Source organism: Pelophylax lessonae (genome assembly GCF_965119305.1).
Source record: "Pelophylax lessonae genome assembly, chromosome: 1".
NCBI classification, from domain to species: Eukaryota; Metazoa; Chordata; class Amphibia; order Anura; family Ranidae; genus Pelophylax; species Pelophylax lessonae.
The window spans coordinates 791,004,297-791,026,532 of record NC_138768.1 but is presented as its reverse complement, the minus strand read 5'-3'; the positions used below and the strand labels follow the sequence as shown (position 1 = coordinate 791,026,532).

Here is a 22,236-nt window from a genome sequence, read left to right as displayed (position 1 = left end):
TGCTCAGAAAATTAAAAACACAGGGAAAGTTAACCATTACATGACATCACTTCTGCAGTCAGCTGAAGTCTGCAGACAAAATTCTTGTGCTGTCCTTGTGCTGTCTTTGCACTTTTCAACAGACACCGACATCCCGGGGAGAAAAGAGGAACATTTGTATGCCGACCATCGGTACGTGTGTACGGGGCTTTAGACTTACATCTCAAGGATCAGGAGATTGAGGGCTATGTTAGATGATTACAGTCACACACACCTACACAGGTTGAACTGGATGGACTATTGTCTTTATTCAACCTCACCTACTATGTAACTATGTAACTTGATATGCCACTCCTGAAAAGCACAACAAACAATTAGCTACAAAGTTTCCAAAAAAAATTAAAAACAGTGATAAATGGAAACAAATCCCATATAAACTACATCATTTCATATATGCATGTGAAGCAGTGTGTACACAGAGTATCCTGGAGACCTCCCACACATACCTGTGAGCCCCTGCCCAAACACAGCCAAAGCCCCACCGCCTAATGATGCAAGAGCCAAGAAAAATGATACGGGAGGAGCCTCCTCTCAAAGAAGTCTTTGCCTAAAAAATATATATATACACATATATTAATACACATGCATATATATCTGCATAGGGAGTATACACAGACCCAGATGTATTTACAAAAATTCTCAGGATCAGGCTTCGCTCCCCTTATCTTTGGGTTAGCTATGGCTCTTGCCTAGAGAGGTAAGATAAGTAGGAGCTTTTTGAATTATGGACAGTACCTGTGCAACATATATTGATATTTTTGAATGTGCATTACAGATATATATGCATGTGTATTAATATATGTGTATATATATATATATATATATATATTTTTTAGGCAGAGACTTCTTTGAGAGGAGGCTCCTCCCATATAATTTTTCTTAGCTCTTGCATCATTAGGCGGTGGGGCTTTGGCTGTGTCTGGGCAGGGGCTCACAGGTATGTGTGGGAGGTCTCCAGTATACTCTGTGTACACACTGCTTCACATGCATGTATGAAATTATGTACTTATATGGGATTTATTTCCATGTATCACTGTTTTTCATTTTTTGGAAACGTTGTAGCTTATTGTTTGTTGTGCTTTTCAGGTGGCATATCAAGTCCCTGATGAATATATATATATATATATATATATATATATATATATATATATATATATATATATATATATATATATGTTTTTCTAAACGCGTTAGAACAATGTACCACTCATAAGTAGCCCAACATATGATGTAGAACTATTGTTCACTACATGTATTCAAATGCATCTGTTTTAAAAATCGAAGGATTGATCTGTTTAACTGTATAACATGGATATGTTTTGAATACAGACATGGATTTTTTACATTTACATAGTATATTTTGAAAAATTAGTTTCTAATTTGTTTCCATAAAGTCCCAACTTACGAGGGTTTTTTTTCATATGCATCAATAGTATAGGGATGAAGGCAACACACATATCCTCTCTATGTGGATAAAATTATCTAAAGTTTGTAGTTGTATGTTCTTCTGTGCTGCTTTGACCCTGTGAACTGTCCAGCCCTCCTCACACTCTAGGTTCAGATATGTGGTGTATACCTTTAAATGACACACTGACACAATGCAGATCTGTTTTAACTCTTTAAATTTACTTTACTCAAAAGGAAGGCTTAAAGGAGGTATTTATCAACTAGTCCCTAGGTAAACAGCCAGGGCTCATTTGAAACATTACAATAAATAAAATAATAAATAATAATAATATAATAAAAAATAATAAATAATAAAATAGAACAGTTAGAGCCGGTTCACATTAGCGCGACACGACTCCTTACTACTTCGGGGGCGACTTGTGCATTACATTGCACCACGACTTCGGAGCGACTTGCAGGGACTTCACATAATGGAAGTCTATGCAAGTCGCTCCGAGGTCGCCCCGAAATAGTACAGGACCCTTTTTCTAAGTCGGAGAGACTTGTGTCGCTCCTATTAGAACGGGTCCTGTAGTGGTCAATGGACCGTGAGGGAGCGCGACTTGTCAGGCTGACAAGTCGCCTGACAAGTCGCGCTAATGTGAACCGGCTCTTAAGTAACCAATTATAGTAACAAATAAATAACACCAATGTACACAGTATCTGACAGTAAGTGAATGAATCTCTCATTAAGCTATGAATTGCTATATGAAATACTCCTACTAAAGGGGAGCCTCAGGCTGGCCTATAGTATCTGTATCCTAATGAGAGATGAGGCAATCTAGATACCAGTAGTGAGCAACAAAATAGCAATGTTCAGAATGCAAGGCCTTGCTATTATCTTCACCAGCAGTTGGAGCTCAAAGAACAAATGATGTACAAGTGTAGAACAGTGTGAGACAAGCAATGCAAGGTAGCTGGTTTTAATTAATGATGATCCAAAATAAATGGTCCAAATGTAGGGTGTCTGTATACAGTGTTCAAGAGATGTTGTTGCAAATGATAACTGATGGTGCTCGCTCACCAATCCTGATGACTCTTTTTTAACTCCTGGAAGAACAAGTAAAGTCAGCTCTCTCCACGCTGTGAGACACTGAGATGGCTGTGCTCTTCTAATTCAGTGAGTCCCACTGACTATGATATGATCACCGGTGATGCAGGAATGTCTGCGATGTAGCAAGTGCCGTCCATCCTGCCTGGGCTGAGTCAGCAGACACCTGGGTGGAGTGCAGTATGCTGCAGTCCTCTCTCTCTGAAGCGGACCGATGCACACACGATAGAGCCTGGCAAGCAAGAGAGCATGGGCCTGGTCAGCAGATCCCTTTATAGTCTCTCCCACAATTCTCCCCTGGAGCAAATGGCCTGCTGGGAGGTGTACTTCATATACAGTTCAGCAGTGCAGTAATATCTTTCCAGAAGACTACAGTTCCAACAAAGCCTTTCTTCCAGTCTTAGGAGTATTGAGCATGAAATCCAAGACCAACACTAGGGGAGCAGGAGACAATCTGAGGGAGCAGAGAATAAGTCTGCAGTGTCAGGTAACAGTAGTCCACTCCCAGCTACAACTACATTGTAAAAAGTATTGGGACCCCTGCCTTTACACGCACATGAACTTTAATAGTATCCCAGTCTTAGTCCGTTGGGTTCAATATTGAGTTGGCCCACCCTTTGCAGCTATAACAGCTTCAACTCTTCTGGGAAGGTTGTCCAGAAGGTTTAGGAGTGTGTCTATGGAAATGTTTGACCATTCTTCCAGAAGCGCATTTGTGATGTCAGGCACTGATGTTGGATGAGAATGCCTGGCTTGCAGTCTCTGCTCTAATTCATCCCAAAGGTGTTCTATCAGTTTGAGGACAGGACTCTGTGCAGGCCAGTCATGTTCCTCCACTCCAAACTTCCCTTCACTGGAACTAAGGGTCAAAGCCCAACCCCTGAAAAACAACTCAACACCATATTCCCCCCTCCACCAAATTATTTGGACCAGTGCACAAAGCAAGGTCCATAAAGACATGAATGAGGGAGTTTGGGGTAGAGGAACTTGACTGGCCTGCACAGAGTCCTGATCTCAACCTGATAGAACACCTTTGGAATGAAATTGAGTGGAGACTGCGAGCCAGGCCTTCTAGTCTACATCAGTGCCTGACCTCATAAAATGGCCAGTCCATTTTATGCCCGGGGAGGGTGTTGGAAATAGGGAATAGGACAGAGGGCTTTCTATGGCTGCTACTACATAGCCTGCAATCTGAACTGTGCTTTGTGCTGTGTGCGTCAATAGAATGTTTAGCCAGGGAGTCTGTGTACATCCAGTGCTGTGTTCCCTGCACTTTGTTTTGGTTGTGTTTTCCTGTGTACATGGCTGTTTGTTGTTGTGAGCTGCTGACCACATGCTGCTGCTAGAGGATCTATTCTGCTAGGAGAGGTGTAATGTACCTGAATCGCATGCCGTACTGTGTGTACAGACCAGGCTTCAGGCTTCTGTGCTGAGAGATGCTGTCTGCAATCAGGGGGAAGAGACTGTGCTATCATTTTGCCAGCCAATGAGGGACTGTTCAGGACCAGAACTAAAGTCCTCCTTGAAGAGATACCTCTGGCCACCATCTTATATATCTAATTGAGTACTCTGACATACAGTAAGGACTCCATCGTCAGAAGACTCTCTGCATTGTTCCACTAACCCATGGTGAGGTAGGGAATCTCTGTGGTAGGTAGGCTATAGTGTTAATTCAAAAGCCATTTGTATTGCTGTACTGTGCTGGATTTTTGTTTATCTGCATTACAAACCAGTAACAAGCTGTCTCACGCCTGCCTAGTGCATGTTTTTTGCATCCCTTACTTCTAAGGCAGATGTGGTAAATGAACAGTGACACCTAGTAAATTGTGTTGTGTAACAACCACTTTTAAAAGTGACAGTCTTTATTGAACTTGTAAACAATCCAGAAAATAAAACAACTTACTTCAGCAAAAAACACAAAATAGTTAATAAATCTGTTATAATGGAAAACAAGAAAATGGCTCACTGCCACTATACTGGTCCCACACGGGGGTTTTGGGGGGTTCCTAGGTTAACCCTTTCAGGAACAAAGTTCCTGTGATCCGGGTTTGGAGGTTTGGAAGGACCTCCAAAATTCCAGGTCCCTAATAAGGATTTAGCAATCCAGAGAGTACTGAAAACCAGTCCAGTTTGATTAACCCATAACCAATCATCCTGCATGAGTGAGAACCCCAGAATTCTCTACATTACATTGAAATCATCCCACTAAAGAGACCACAACCCAAATAATGGAGAAATATAAATGCTGCCCAGGACCCATCCCTGGCATCCTGCACACAAAGTATATGCATTGCAGTAATATTGTAAACCGTTGTTTAACTACATGCCGCCCATAGGACGTCCACGGACGCCCTCTGGTTTCAGTAGCTATACCGGGATGATGCCTGCACCTACAGGCATCATCCCAGTATGGATCTTTATAGCCGAAAGTATTAAAGATACAGAAGTTACATACTCAGTAAGTGATTAAATCAGCTGTTGAAAGTGCTCAAAAAAACTAAGGGTCTAATATAATTTTAATGTTCAGAAATTTTTTTTAGTTTTAGATACGGTGAAAAAAGGATTAGAATCCTTGTCCGGTAATATTATTATCTGGGGTTCCATTAGTGAGATTTCAACTCGATTCCTGTAGGCTTAAAATTGGCAAAGGCATTTAGGCTGATGGTTGTAAACCAGTAACGTGTAGCTTTAGTTTTTTAGAGTTAATTTGTGATCCTGCCTATTTTGTTGAGGAGCGGGTGCTATAAACTTATTTTTTAAAACTGGTATTTTTTTTTGGTTGTATATTAAGGTAGGGTTGAATAACCCACTATCCTCCTGCAGTTTTAGGCAAATCCAAATTTAAGACGTGTGCATCCCCTACAAGGTGATAATAAACGTGCGGCTGCAAATCCAGATTTGATTTTTATTCTATATTATAAAAAGTTTTTGGGAGAAACATGACTCTGATATTTGACTCTGTATTGCCAGCAGCAGTTCACCAGAACAAGAAATATCTTTTCAATGGAAGCTGCAAGACATATAGGAAACCAGCTTGTGATATAACTTGTCAACAACTGCGCAAAACTAAAATATTTTATTTCATATATAGCTTATTGTCATGTACCTGGGTATCCTTGAACCGGGAGGTTCCCTGTTTTGTAGCTTGCAGCCTTATCTGTTGTGCCACAAAGAAGCCCTGGAGTTTTGGCAGTGATTTTCCGGCCTGATGTTTTACTTTTGGACTGACTAGCTCCACCTGCTCCCAGCTGCGAACAATGTACAATTTAACCAGCTGTGAACAATGTACAATTTATCCAGCATTTAAATAGCAGCACTTCCTGTTTCTCAATGCCTGTTTGTTTTGGAATATCTTCCTGGGTGTGCTGTTGGCTCTTTTACTGACTATCGTGTATGAACTTTTGCCTGTATTCTTGACCCCTCTTCAGCCTGCCGAATCTGTACTTCACCGCCAGCTTGTGTATGACTTCTGCCTGCCTGACCATTCTTTGGATTACGTTTGGATACCGCTTTGCCCGATCTGTTGCCAACATGATCTCTGACTACGTTTTCGCCTGAATCCTCAGCAATCAAGCTCCACTTCGGACTTTACCTAACAGGTACCTAACACTTCTACTGCAATTGGACACATCAATTCTAAATACACTACGCTGACGTTGTTGTTGTTGTTCAGTCATTTAGTCATGTCCGACTATTCGTGACCTCATGCATAAAAGCGCTACAGGCTTTTCTGTCCTTCACTGCCTCCCGAATCTTGCTTAACTTCACGTTCATTGTTTCGATGATCTATCCATCTTTTTGTCTGTCTTCTTCTTCTCCTTTTTCCCTCCATGTTTCCCAGCATCAGGGTCTTTTCCAATGAGTCCTCTCTTCGCATTAGGTGGCCAAAGTATTTGAGTTTCAGCTTCAGGATCTGTACTTCCAGTAAATATTCAAGGTTGGCTTCCTTCAGGATTGACTGGTTTGATTTTCTTGCTGTCCAAGAAGAGTCTTCTCAAACAACATAGTTCAAAAGTATCAATTCTTCGGCATTCAACCTTTCTAATGGTACAACTTCCACAGTCAAAAAAGAGGGGGAGAATTCCTTACCTGAACACTCCAAGAAAACGCACACTTTTGATAAGAATAAATCGGCATGGCCAAATCGTAAGTATAATCGTACTGTATCGCACACCTTTATGGGTTCACAGATTAATTTATCTCCCGTATTTATGCACAATTCTGCACTCTCACAATCGACCGCTTCAAGCAATTTAAATGAACAACAACTTGGTGCTAGTGCCTCCAGCAATCAGCTGGACGTACGTACAGCACCCATTTTTTGTATGAACAGTAAATTGGATATAAATAAAGCACCAATTACAATCCACACATCTGCAAAGTCACTTAGTCAGCCCCCAAAGTAGTTTTGACCAATCCCCCAAACAAGGTGGATCGGGAACACTATGCAATTATAAATTTGTCGACCTACAGGTTATCAGAAAGTGAGGCCGAGGTACTCAAACTCGGCCTCACCTTCTGCCTGGACCAAGAGGCCGACAAGTTTGAATTTGTGAAATATTTACATTTATTTGCCAGACGGCTTATGTACAAGGTTCTCTGTGACAAAGGTCACAATGAACTAGATAGCCCTACATTTGATAATTCACTTTTGCAAAACACCATCTTGGAGTACTTACGAGCCCTCCGGGACCTCATGGAGCTATGGAGCTATGGGAGGAGAGTCGCCCCGGGGACCAGTCCGGGCCTGAGACATTAGGCATTCTCTCCCTGAAGTGCTCCCCGTTTGATGCTCCTGCCTATACTTCACCGAAAATGTATAAACCCAAATCCAAATAATTTCAGGTTCTACAAGGTAATCCCAATATTTGGGCATTTGTAATCCAAGTAACCAACGCTGTTAAAAAAACACCAAGACAAGCAATCAAATCTTTAGAAAACAATTGTGAGCTTGTCATAAGACTTTCAGATAAGGGTGGGAATTTGGTCATCATGAATGTTTCTGACTATGAAAAAATGTGCTATGATATCATCCGGAACAAGGAATGGTACAGACCTGTACGGATCTCTTTTGTACAATTAAGTATTTCCCAATTCAAACAGATCATAACATTGGCCTTCCAACAGGGTATAATCAATGCTGAAACTCTGAGGTATTTGGACAATCCTAATCCAAGAACCCAGTGTAACGCTTCTGCGTTTCTTATATGGTGTGGATTTTCAGCTGCAGAAATAGTTCCACGTCAGCAGTCATGTAAGAGATATGCTGAGATACCATTCCCAACCTCAATGACTCATCATGTGTGGAAGGTCTTATTTCAGCCAGTAAATACACACAATTAGCAAGCTGGTTCCTAGAGTGACTTTATGTATGTGGTAACACAATGATGAAGGTTGAGGGATAGGTTGAGTGGAGGTGGTAGGTGATAGACACTTGAAGGTGAGACAGTAGCAGATGGATGCAGGAAGGTTTAGCAATGTTGTATGATAGCAGATGATAGAATAGCAGGTGGACATACAAAAGAGATCAACCCAGTGCAGAAAAGTAGCAGTAGTCTCAAGAGCTAGCAATCTAGTTATGCAGATGTGATAAACAGTCTTTACTATGCAGAGCTAGATAGTGTAAGCTTAGTATAAGTTTATAGAGAATTCCCCTGCGGGGTACTTAGCACTATTAGCGATACAGCCGAAGGGTGGTTCAGGAGAGGCGGATGATCCAGTAGCGGGATACAGGGATCAGCGCAGCGAGGTTCCGTCAGCGAAGTAAGCTTGCAAGCATGGAAGCTTCAAGCAAGGTTAGCATCCAGGTAAGGGTGTTTGAACGAACACATGTGAGTGAGAACCGACGCCTTAAATAGCCATCTAGTCCGGCGCTGAGTGATGACAGCTCCAGTCTTAAAGGTGTATGCGCACCTTTCCAAAAGTAAATGGTGGGGCGCATACACTTGTGGAAAGTGTAATTTAGGGTACCAAAGGTACCGGAACATTACACCCAGACGTTCTATGCACTACCAAAAATTCACAAGAACATCACATTACAATAATATCTGGGTGCGGCTCACTAGCAGAAAATGTGAGCTGCATGGTTGACGAGTACCTGTACCCGCACGTGAAGTCCCTGCCTTCCTATGTCAAAGACACCTTCGAACTTCTAAAAACTATCGATGGCTTCCAAGTTCCAGGCGATGCCTGGCTTGTAGCCATTGACATTGAAGCCCTTTATAACTGTATCCCTCATAAATGGGGTATACAAGTTATAGGGGAACAACTAAGGGAACGAGGCCATGAAGCATGGAAATATACCAAATCATTATTAAAATTTTAGAATTTGTTCTCACACACAATGTATTTATGTACAAATGCTCCCATTTCCTCCAGGTGCAGGGGGTCCCTATGGGAGCCAGGTGTGCTCCTTCGTATGCGAACCTGTACCTGGGGGGATGGGAGCCTGAAATGTTTTCGGACAATACACAAATGAAGGCACTCAATAACCTGATATCTTGGCATCGATATATAGATGACATTTTCATGATTTGGGCAGGATCAAAAAATGACCTTATATCCTACTTAAGGAATTTGGAACATAACACATGCAATTTAAAATTTACATTCAATTATCACCAACAAAGACGATTATCACCGTTTCTCGACATAGAGATCTTTATTGATGAAGATGGCCTCCTCTGTTCCACCTTATATAGGAAGCCATCAGCAGGAAATACGGTCTTGCATGCCATGAGTTCACATCCAGAACCGTTAATTACAAGTATCCCATATAGCTAATTCTTGAGACCTAGGCGCAATTGCACTATGGACATAGACTTCTATAGAGAGTCCTCTGCCTTACAAAAACAACTTCTGGACAGAGGCTATAGTAAAACCAGTTTGAAAAAAGCTTTTTACAGGGCTAAAGCCCAGTAGAGGATGTCACTCATCTATAAACCTAAGAAAAACACGCAACCCACCACAACCAGAATTATAACTAGTTACAATAGGCAACACCAGAAGGCTAAAACTATCTACAAAAAATGCTGGTATTTCTTGACTTCGGACCAAGAGATTCAAAAGTACACCAAATCTTACCCTGAAATAACATACAAACATTCAAAGTCACTCAGGGACAGCCTAGTGAGGAGCCACCATTCAATGGATGTTCCAAATAAGACCCCACCAATGGGATGGTTCCCATGTGGAAAATGTAACTTTTGCCCTCTGATCATGACTAGAGTTGAGCGGATACCTGGATGTCCGTGTTCGGCGGGTTCGGCCGAACTTGAAAAAAAAGTCCGGGTCCGTGTCCCGGACTTTTTTCGAACTTTACCCGGACACCGAACCCCATTGAAGTCAATGGGGACCCGAACTTTCAGGCACTAAAATGGCTCTAAAAAACAAATAGAAAAGGCTAGAGTGCTGCAAATGGCAGCAAAATGTAGTTAAGAGCATGGCAAGTGCTCTTAAAAAAAATTCCCCTTTAAATTAGTAATTTTTAAATAGCAGATTAGAACAGCGCTCTGTAGTAAAATATAGCTGAAAGCTGCACACAACAGACTGATAAAAATATATTTTTTTCTCCCTCCTCCTCCTCCTCCTCAGTGGGCTCAAGTGAGGGCAAAAAGATTGTTCACTGCACCACCCCCCACCCCCACACAGCAAAATTGATGTAGATCGCTAACGGATGATTGCTCTGTCCTGTGTCTCCTAATCTCTCCCTGCCTAATCTCTCCAGCCTGTCCCTAAAATGCTCAAATATCTTTCCCTGCCTACATTCCGACCTCTCCCTGCATTCTTTTCAGCACAAGGTTGTTTTACTCTGTCTGTCCCTAATCAGCAGCAACCAGCACCGTTCTGTGTGCTCTCTCCCTACACTACAGCAGACTGACGCACCGCGCTGTGTCTCTCAAGCTTATAAAGACCTGGGTCACATGCTTCAGCTGACCAATCACAGCTACTAATACATTAGTAGGCATGGCTGTGATGGCGCACACCAGTTAAACGCTTGTTGATTGGCTGTTGAAAGCCCACCATTAAAAGCGTGCCATTACATACAAAGCAGGAAATAAAATTACCGAATTTTAAACCCGAAAATACAGTAAAGTTTTCGGGTCCGTGCAAGGGTAACAAAAATCCAATTATCCGGTATGGACCCGAATAATACAGTCCGTGTTCGCTCAACACTAATCATGATGGGTAGGGAGATTTCACTTCCCAATAATTCTATATGGACACCCAAATACAGAACCACCTGCCAGATGATAGGTGTGGTATACATTATAAAATGCAAGTGCAACGCATTTTATATAGGAAAAACGAAACACAATTTCTTCAAAAGAATCAGAGATCATGTATCTCTGATCAAAAACAAAAAAACTGATACACTCATAAGTAGACATGTACCTGCCATCTACTTGACTGCTTCTCTGTGTCCCTTTTTTTTTTCTCTTACTTTTCTCCCTGTCCGTGTTCTTCCCACTTTCCCTTCCCGGCAAGAGATCAGCTTCATTACTGACCTCAATTTGTCCTATGTTATAGAAGTTTTTGTTTTTGTGTTTTTTTTGTACATACTTGTGTGGATATTTTTTGATACTGGATACAAACAGTTAATTTATTCAATCATTCTTGACTCTTAACTCTTTGTATGCTGTGTTGGTAAGCTTTATATAATATGTAAATGTACCCCACTGTTGTGAGATGATGTGTCTTGATCAGTGCAGTTGTATTCAATACCGTGCAGAGACTTATGTTTTCACATTGCTGTAAATTATTTTATTTGCATCATACATTTGTAGTGTCTATTTTGGGGAACCGGGCATCGGCCAATGAGGATGATCTACTTAACTTGGGGTCCCCGTAGGGACGCCCGAGGCATGTGGCGTAGCTCCAGCAACGAGCACTGCCTGTCTTTTGACCGATCAGTGCTTTAACTGGGGCAACCTGGGTGCTCCCCATTAGGGGGTGGAGCCTGGATGGTGCAGATGTATACCGGTAGGTGTTCCGTGAAAAAACCCTACCCATGAAAATTCCCTACCCTCGTCACTTCCGGTAAGGGTACATCAGGCATCAGCTGAGCCGCTTCCCAGTGCGCATGCGCGCACAGTAAATGATCTCGGCTTCCGTGAAAAAACCCTACCCTCCTTTCCACTCCTTAAAGCGGCGGCTTCCCGGGAAAATACCCTACCCTCGTTCCCCGGCGGGTCCAGACAATTTACAAAGTGTCTCTAAACGGAAGAAAATATATATATATTCATCGAAATGGAATGATAAAAAAAATATATTTATATATTTTACATTTTCCTCCATTAGAAGACACTTTTACATTTTCCTCCACCCACCGGGGAACGAGGGTAGGGTATTTTCACGGGAAGCCGTTGTAACGTTTAAAAAAACCTTACCCCATGAAAATTCCCTACCCTTGTTACTTTCGGTGTGAGCCGATCATTTACTGCCTGAGCATGAGCACTGGGAAGCGGCTCAGCTGATGCATGACGTACATGCACAGTAAGTGTTGAGGGTAAGGAATTTTCATGAGGTAGGGTTTTTTAACATTACACCGGCTCCCATGATCTGACCCTTCTTCCACAACTCCTTGGATGTGCTGGAATTGGAGAAAGTCCAGAGAAGGGCAACAAAAATAATTAGGGGAATGGAGGACATCAGCTATGAGGAAAGACTACAAGCACTGAACCTTTTCTCTCTGGAGAAAAGACGATTGAGGGGGGATATGATATCAATGTACAAATACTGTACTGGTGACCCGAGCATAAGGTACAAACTATTCAGAGAAAGGAGATACAATAAGACACGTGGCCACTCACTAAAACTTGAGGAAAGGCGGTTTAACCTTAAAGTGCGTAAGGGGTTCTTCACTGTAAGAACGGTAAGGATGTGGAATTCTCTTCCACAAGCAGTCGTATCAGCAGGGAGCATTGATAGTTTCAAAAAACTATTAGATGGACACCTTAAAGACCACAACATACAGGGGTATACAATGTACGGTTAAAGCAAACACACACACACATCATAGGTTGAACTGGATGGACTGATGTCTTTTTTCAACCTCACTAACTATGTAACTATGTAACTCCTCTCCTCCCCTTTCTCACGGGAAGGCATGGACACCCGCTAACCGCGCCCCTGTGGGAGGGCTTGAAGGACATGAAGGAAGGGATTGTGAGAGCAGCAGTGAGACACCCCAATGCGCAGGCACGATTCTCCGACCTTACGTCCGCATCCCGCACAGACGTGCTATGTCAGTGGGGTGGGGGGATACTTAAATGGCACCTCAGGGCTCTTCGGATCGCTCAGCTGACCATTTCAGGTAACTACTTTTAAACATCCGCAGACTGATTGAAAATAAAACGAGATTATATAACTTCACAGGACATCTGATCAGGATGTGATTTTCTCTACAAGTCAGGTGCCCCCTTCCTTTCACTCTTGTTTCCTCTGCTGTATAGGGAGGTGAATTGTTTAAGGAGAGGCAAGAGATTTTTTGGTTGCTGAGCACCGAGGGGATCCATATTCCTCCTATCTTGGTGATTATCAAACTCCATGACAGTCATTAATGGAAGTAGTTGTCTACGGAGTTGGGCTATTATGTGACATGTGTAAGTAGCTTATATAGGCTATATTTGAAATGTGAAATTAGCAAATGACAATGGTTAATATACTCTGTGTCATTAGAGGTTATGTTGATTTATTTTACTTAAAAGGATATTACTGATAAAAGGGTCACTCTCTAACTTGCTGGCAAAATATCCCCAATATGGTGGAACATTTCTGCACATCCAGCTGATGCCATTGGTCCTCACAAGTGGACTCACATACATTACCCAACAGTTACTCTGGAGTTCCATGCCACAGGTATGGACACCTGCATTTATTTGTTCACTTCTGCATGTTTTGAATACAATTTGCTGCATTAAAACTCTTTGAATGATATTGTTGTAACAACCAACTTTATGTATGTATACAATCATTTTCATAGCACTTACAATACTCCTGTTTTTTTTTATCAGTTAGATTAAGCTCTGCGCTTCCCTGAAGAAGCCGACACGGCGAAACTGGTTGGAAACGAATGTTTAGCTAACACAAATAGTGAATAAGTGTATTTAATTGATGCTTCTATATTTTGGTATTAAATAAACAGTTATATTTTTTATATATTTTGCCTCTATTAGTACTTTCTGTTTTCCTCTTACTCTGTAAGTCTCTATGACCACCCATAAAGTCCCACAGCCCATACAAGTAAACATTTCCTGACCAATTGGGATGTTGTTGCTCTGATGGTATGTAAATTGTGCAATCCATGAAAACTTCACTTTCACAGTCATAGTTTACTACTGGGAATACCATAGCTTTGGCTATATGGCACTTTGTTGGTAGGTTGATGTCTCTGCTTTTTATAATGTTGTCTAGGTTTGCCATTGCTTTTCTCCCAAGAAGCAAGCATCTCTTAATTTCATGGCTACAGTCACTGTCTGCCGTGATCTTGGAGCCTAGGAAGATGAAATCTGTCTGTTTCCACTTCTTATCCTTCTGCTCGCCAAGGAGTGATGGGACTGGTGATATTAAACCCTCGGTTGTAAAACATTTCAGCAGCTGATTTAATCACTTACTAAGAATGCCACTAATTTATTTTTTAATCCTTGCCTATGTTCCATAGAGCCATGAAATTGCCCTAGGTTTCCTATTTCCTTTCTCTTGTAGCATCCAATGAAGTTACCCTTGCATGCAAGGGCTAGAGTTGTGTCTCTAGCTGTCACATAAATAGTTAAAAGTGGACAGTACAAGTCCACTTGTCAGTCTCAAGCGAGTCTCTTGGTTTGGGGAATGTTAACTTGCATAGGGACACTATCTCCACCCATTACATCTTTACTGAAGGGTTTTTCTAAAAAGGAAGCCAACACCTGCTTATGATCTTCCCTTGCAACAGAGCCATATAGTAGCAGGCAAGCTAACTGCACCTGCCTACAACTGTGTGCATCAATAGAAACACAGCCTTATAGCCTAGGATGCCAAGGCACCTTCTCTGCTCCTCCTTCCTCCAAACTAAGAGAGTGGCTTGAGGCCACACTGTCCACTGATAACTCTTTATGTTAAGGCTGAAAGTTCAGGGAAGCAGCATTAAGAGAGCAGGAGCCATCAGCATTAAAAATTGTAAACTACCAGAGCTGGGGTAAGAATGTTAACAAATAGTTTACTGGTGAATGTTTATTTTATTGTACCCAATGTGTTAAGCTATATAAGCTCTGAAAGTATTTGAGCACTATTCGCCTTCAGTTTCATGTCCTCCTTTGTATTTATTGCATTTACTATCTACCATGATGGCTATGAATCACTATAAATTTATTCCCTAAGCTCTAATATCTGAGTTGTAGCAACTTAATCATGACAAATGTATCCAGTTTTGACAAAAGGCCACAATGCCTTTATGTGAAAAATAGATATAAACGTATTATGCCCCAGGAGACACAGCAAAAGTTCACAGACCACACTATGTTCTACTCACAAATAAAAATGACATAATGGAGATGGTACAAAAGAGTAAATAAGAATGACTTTTCATGAACTTTTGCTTTGTCCTGACCTATGGAAGCAGAAATTAAAAAGACCTACCTCAGTAGAATTAAAAAAGAACCCTGCTTATCTTAATTGACCGCAATATTAGCGCAAATCCTTCAGCTTGTATAAACCAGTAGGAGCTTTCCTTTCTATGATTCATTTGTCAATCATCACGATGCAATGGTGAGCTAAATCAGTGGCAAACAAACCCCTGAATGAATCCGATACTTGTGCATGCCCTGCCCTAAAGTGAATCTGTGCTAAGTAATGGATACATCTAGGGGGTCTAGTTTAGAAGATTGAAACATTTGCATAATAAGAAACCTTTCACCTTCAGACCTCATTTACACGAGTAAAACTAGGTGATTGAGCTGAGGTTTACAAGTCTACAATACAGCCTGAAGTAGATGACGCTTTACATCATGGCAAATTTAACTCTGCATTTTAAGTATACAGATGGCACCACCTGTCAAACCCGGCCATTCAAGCCAATGGGGCACTTTGACTTGCAGTTGCATTAGTCCCATTGAAAATTGTCATTGGGCAAAAACAGGTCTAACACTAGCTGCTTAGCTCAGCTGTACTTTCAAAAGCAATTCATTGTGGATTGCTTTTCAGGGAATGGGCTAGTGTGAAACCTTAGAAACTGAGACAAAAATCAGTCTCTTTCTGAAATATACAGCACTACAATTAGCAACTACTCCATAGAAATGGTTTTGATAATTCAGATTTCTTCTTTGACTCAAAAGATCTGGGTAATTCTAATTATATTTAAAATAAATTACAGTTACATCATTATACGCCCTCTCAGTGTTCTCTAGACAACATGTAAATATCCCAGTGATCATTAATACTTTTATGATGTCAAGCAATTACAATTTTTGTTTTATGAAGAACCCCAGAAGATTGGCAATAACATGTAGACATTTGGGAGTTTGATATTACTTACAGATAAAACAGCAGCCAAAACTTCTATGCCCCCCGTGGAGAGGGTAATATATGGAATTGTATCGAGCTGAATACCGGATGCCTCAAATATGCTGTTGGTGTAGAACCATATCTAGAATCAAATAAAGTAGGCAGGTAAAAAAAAAAAATAAGTTAGAAACGAAGAAAGTTTAGTAAACTACATTTTATTTTATTTAAAAAAAAATACGTACAGTAGGGAACCTCCATTTTTTCCCATAAAAAGCAAGCAATACATTTGTAATTAGTCCCAAGTGAAGTTAAATAGACAATATGTTAAATTCCATTTTTAAAGTCTTGGCTCTATTTAATTGTATCATGCTTTGCTGGGTTTTTTTCGCCTTCCTCTGGATTAACTGCAGGTATAGGATTGTGTATATGGGATTGTATGGTTGGGTTTTCATTACTGTTTTTTTTTTTTTAATTGGTTGAGCCAGATGGACTTTTTTTCAACCTGACCAACAACGTAACTATTTAACCACTTGCGGACACTCTTATAGCACTTTTACTGCTACAGGGGGACAGCTGTGTGCAGGATCATGTATATATACGTGATCCAGCATTTCCACCTGCAGGGGGCGTGTGCGCCGCCAGCTGGCCACTTCTGCTATGATAATTCACAGCAGAAGCCGATCTGCGGATCCCTGGGTCTCAATGTCCTCCAGCACCCACAGATTGTTAGTAAAACACGGAGAACTGAGCTATGCCTATGTAAACAAGGCTCATCTCAGTTCTAAGAGGGGCGAAGGGACCGATCCTGCGTCTCTGCTAAGCAGAGACTAGAATCAATCTCTTCCCTACAGAAATAAGCTGCTTTCACTAGGGGAAGAGATCGATTTCCTAGAGATCGATTTACTAGCCAGTGTATTTGTGTATACAGTGTGAACACTGTGTACACAAAAACACTGGCTAGGCACACAGTTATTCTTTTGAATGCCCTTGATATTTAACCCTCTCCCAGCCAGTGTCATTAGTACAGTGATAAGTGCATATTTTTAGCACTGATCACTGTATTAGTGTCACTGGTTCCTGCAAAGTGTCAAAAATGTCAGTTAGTGTACGACAGTGTGCCGCAATATCGCATTCCCGCTATTAGTATGAAAAGAAAAAACATTTCCATACGTATATCCCATAGTTTGGCCTAAATTTATAAAGAAATTTGATTTTTAAACTTTTTTTAATTGGATGTGTTTTATAGCAGAAAGTAAAATATATATATATATTTTTTTTCAAAATTGTTGGTCCTTTTTTGTTTATAGTGCATAATATAAAAAAATGCAGTGGTGATCAAATATCACCAAAAGAAAGCTCTATTTGTGGGAAAAATTACACAAATTTTATTTGGGTACGGTGTCGCATGACCACATAATTGTCAGATAAAGTAACGTAGTGCCGTATTGCAAAAAATGGCATAGTCATGAAGGGGGTAAATTTTACGGAGGTCAAGTGGTTAAAGCAGTAGTGCAGTGACTAAAAAATTTGACTGTGCAGTCTAATAAGCACAAGAGGTCGACCATCGCTAATTATCAGTCACAAAACTAATCCCAATGTAGAATTCCAGCCTAATACTAACTATTTTTAAAATTGTTCCCTCCCCCCTCCTGCTACCTATCCTGCCTAACCAATGTAAAAAAGATCTGTATAGTTACCTTCATTTTTAATTCCATTTTGGTCCAATCACATGATCCAGCAGCTCTGACTCCCCTGTTTCAGTGAGTGGAAGCTGCAGGGGATAGGAGGGAACATTAATAATGGCTGTGACATGGGAGCCTACGGATGACATCACGGCTCCCGGAATTCCCAGTTGTTGTCGAGCGCTCCCTCCTTTCCCCTTGCAGCTGTCTCTCACTGGCACCTGGGATTATCTGACCGGACCAAAGTAGATGTGGATGGAGGAATCTCTTTTCCCTATGTAAGAGCACTGGTTGCCTTATTGGCCAGTTACCAAGCATCAGGGTAGTCTCATGGGTGTAAAGGGATTAGGTCAAATGCCACCCTGACCCTAAGAGTACTTGGTATTTCTCTTTACTCTTCCTGGCTAAACAATGCAGTGGGGAAGCAAAGGAAAAGGTGAGTATGTGCTGCTGGAGAGGGTTGCAAGTGCTGGGTATTTCTCTTTACCCTTCATGGCTAAACAATGCAGCAGGGAAGGAACAAAGGAAAAATTAAGTATGTGTGGCTGGGGAGGGTCACAGTAAAATCCTGGTGGCTGAATAAAGCATCAGGAGAGTGAAAGAAAGATGAGTAGGTGCAGCAGCAGATCGAAGGAGTTACCGTATGTGAAGTTTTTGCTGCACTTACAATGTACAAAGCACAAGATCACTGTAGTACAAATTCTCTGTAGTTCAGTTATGGTCAAGAAAGGGGGGTAATTATTGCAAAGTAATGCATGGATATTTTCTGTCTTTATGTTTGGCAGTGTTATTGTAGCATAACTTTATTTTTCTGACATTCCTACAATGTTAGAAAGCATGCATGCACTCACTGATCTGATTCCGGCTTGAGTGGCATTACCTTTTAGTATGTCCCTGCGTATGTTTATCTAACCAAATGCATAGACACATTTCTAATGCTAAGCTCTGATATTATGCCAGTGCCTGCAATAATGAGATTACAGACAAAATCCTCCATCCTGGCACTGTTTTCATGCTTTGGTCTTTAAAGCGATACAACTGAGCCCATAAAGCAATGAAAGTTGGAATTGTGATAGATCTGCCTTGCATTAAAAATGGTGTATCCTCTTCTGTGGGTAAAAAAAAAGTAAAAACAAATGTCGGGGAAAAAGAATATAGCACAATGTGCTTGTACGTGTATTTACAGTTATAGCGTGTTAAACTTTTTTTTTTTGGGCTCTTAGACTTAATCCCGAATAGTCCAAAGAGCTCTAAATTAGGGATAATATGTGTCTAAATACACTAAAAGCCAACTGGTAACTGAGCTGTCCAGAGCTCCTTAATGACTCTATCGTGATTGATGAAAATTGTGGCTGTATGCCACTTATCAACAGTACAGTGTGAGTCCTTTATCCCAATCCTATTATACCCTAATTCAAGTAATTGACATTTCCACAAAAGCACCCTTACAACTACACAGTGACCTCAGATCCTTCTAAAGAGAGCACACAAGGGCATCTGTATTTACTCTGTACTCATTATGTTACTTACAGCATTAAGGCCGCACAGCTGATAACAGGCCATAGTGATAATGACGGTTATAATCTGCCATCTAACAGAACGCGTTTTGAAAAGTTTGATGACGGAAACCATGCGAACGTTCCTTTGCATCCGTGTTTCTGCCAGTACATCTTCTATATCTTGAGAGACATCCTTTCTTCCAAGGAATGTGCTGAAAGCTGGGAAAATAAATACAGTATTTAATTTATATTGATAAAAATAGAAAAAAAATATTCCAAGTAACCAAAATCCTCAAAATTCCAACTGTACCCCACTGTCAGCTGCTGATCTGTGGCAGCTTGTGGTGGTATGGAAGCAAGAAGTGAAAAGTACCATGTGATCTCTCATCAGATGACCCTTTGATTAGGTCATAGAATGTTTTATTAAATGCCCAATGTGTTTGGTTGGTCTGCAGTTCCAGTCAACAGATACTGTGAAAGGAGGGCAAGAAGATTTTAACAGTGTTAAAGTTTATGATTAAAAATGAAATACCAAAAATTAAAAATACCACTATATTGTATAAAATCCATTCATCTAACTTGTCTAGCATACAGTATTTGGATTGTCATACCAAAGACTGACAACATCACCATCTGGGATCCCTAGGGTTTGAGACTTTTTGTTGTCCCCAGCCAGGAGCTTGTAAGTGAAATGTGTCCATCAGTATCCTTCCATGTGCCCCCATGCATATACTTAGTAACAGTCTACTCAATTTCTGCAGTATTATGGACTTCCATTAACCAAATTGCTGAAGACAAATCCTTACTAGGCTGAAGGATATAAGCACGGAAATCTACTTTTTTTTCTTGTTTAGTGTGGCTTACTACTACCAGCCCTTATATTTAGATGTAAAGTATCTCCTAAGCTAAGATAGGGTCATATGTTGAAGTTATACTAAACAGAGATGTGCTAATTGCCAAAATGTATTCACATAAATCAAATATATCATGCCACTGTATTTTGTTCTTTTTTTTTTTTTTAATCCTCTAAGTACCTTATTCCTGCAGCGCAATAAAAAAAAGGGGGTGGAAGCTCTCGCACTATCACTATGTTGGCAAATAATCAATAAATTGGAATAAAATAGATGTAAAACAGAAAACAAACACCAGTAAGCTGAACCCTAGGCTATTATGTAAATGTCAAAAAAAAGGGTGCTGCACTAGTTAGAAACATACATAAGCCAAAATGTATCCTAAACATAAGTTTTAGTAGACTAGAAAATAAAACAGAAAAAAGTATCAATTCTGGACAATGGTGCAATAATGATCAAGACACAATTGTGAGATAAAAAAAGTAATTGAGGTACAGAAATAATTGTGTTGAAAAGTCAATAGTTGCAATCATATCATAGGGACTCCCTGATGAAGTCACGTGCCTGTGACGTAACGCGTATGGCAGAGGCATACCAGAAGTGACGCTTAGACGAGCTCTGCGATCGTGGATGCCTGGATTTTTACTCAGTACTCAGTTATTATCAATAAATCTTTTAAAATGCTAGTACAATATGGAGTCCCTATTTTTATCTACACACGCTATGGCGTTTACTAAAGAATAAAGGAGGAGGAGCGCAGAAGGAACACATATCTCATAGATTTACTGAGAGTGAAAGATCAGCACCAAGGCAAACATTTATGCCGTTACCTTACAGCAGTAAGGAGATTGGCCTAAAAGCACTGAGGGGACATCACTGTGGATGTATTCCTAGTATCACTTTTATATTCATCACACATCTATCACATGGTGAAGGGATTAGATGTGATAGGATTGCTACTATTGACTTTTTCAACATGATTATTTCTGTACCACAATTACTTTTCTTATCTCTCGATTGTGTCTTGATCATTGTTGCACCATTGTCCAGAATTGATACTTTTTCTGTTGTAGTTTTTAGTCTATTATATTGCAGGACATAATTTTTAGCATTTTTGCACCTTTGTCCAGCATTGTTGTTAGCTTATGATTTGTTTTTTGTCTACTATATATTTCAGCACATTTTGTTTGATTACACTAACATGCTACATTTTGTATGTCTAATGTTTGGGGATACATTTTGGCTTATGTATGTTTCTAACTAGCGCAGCACCCTTTTTCTCTGTCATTATTCCTGCAGAGCTGTTATGTGGTCTCAATATCTTTCCCTGTTCTTTGGCATCTGCAGGGAAAGATCATTGGGAGGGTCTGATGTATGCTCTCTACAATGTGTGTCTATGTCTGGCCAGCCCTGATTGGTGCTGTGCCAGTCAAGTGACTAAAAAAAAAAATAATTTTGAGAAGAGCAATTTAAATTAATTATAAATTTCAAATAGCTGTTTTATACTGTAGCTTAAAATGCGTGCATACAGTATGTATCCAACATATCTCTACAGAGAGAGCAATATCGAGAGAACAGATAAAATTTTCAAGTTTTGCCTTTCATTTTTTAATATGATTAATACAGTATGCAGAACTGACATAAGACATGTACACTTGAACACTTGATATGCATGTAATAAAGAAATACACATCAAAGACCAAGAAACTGCAAATATAGTAGAATATTTATAGGTTATGTAATTGTAATAGGATTTGGCAGTGCATCAAAGTATCTGAAGAACATTCAAATGTACAGACAAAGTCACCTGGAAAAAAAGTTGACGGCAAACTATTGGCCTACTTTTCTTCTAGCCCCTATGGAATTAGGCAGCAACACAGTATGCTTTAATGAAACGTCTACCTCACTACAGTACAAGTCTAGTCTCTGGAGCAATGCTGTACTGAGAAAGGTGACGTGCTGTAAAAATAGTTGGTGATCCTTTGATGAAACAGAATAGCCTATCAATAAACCAAAAAAATAAAAAATCTTTTCATGTATTAAATATAGAGGGAAATCTGTACCACTTACAAACACATCACTTATTGCAGTATGGAAAGTTAGTAAGTTAGTCTTGATTAGAGTTGAGCGGACACCTGGCTGTCCGTGTTCGGCGGGTTCGGCCGAACTTTAAAAAAAAGTCCGGGTCC

At 40.4% G+C, this 22,236-nt stretch overlaps 1 protein-coding gene across 2 annotated transcripts in view; it reads right to left on the bottom strand.

Annotated features, from left to right (window-relative positions):
* Positions 1–22,236, bottom strand: part of SLC2A9 (solute carrier family 2 member 9) — a 532,155-nt gene that overhangs the window by 275,534 nt on the left and 234,385 nt on the right. For both annotated transcript variants that reach the window (XM_082252420.1, XM_082252421.1), the window contains exons 8-9: positions 19,228–19,415; positions 16,047–16,157 (exon numbers count right to left, since the gene is read on the bottom strand). In XM_082252420.1, coding sequence (XP_082108546.1) covers positions 16,047–16,157; positions 19,228–19,415 — 299 coding nt within the window. The remainder of the gene's footprint in view (positions 1–16,046; positions 16,158–19,227; positions 19,416–22,236) is intronic.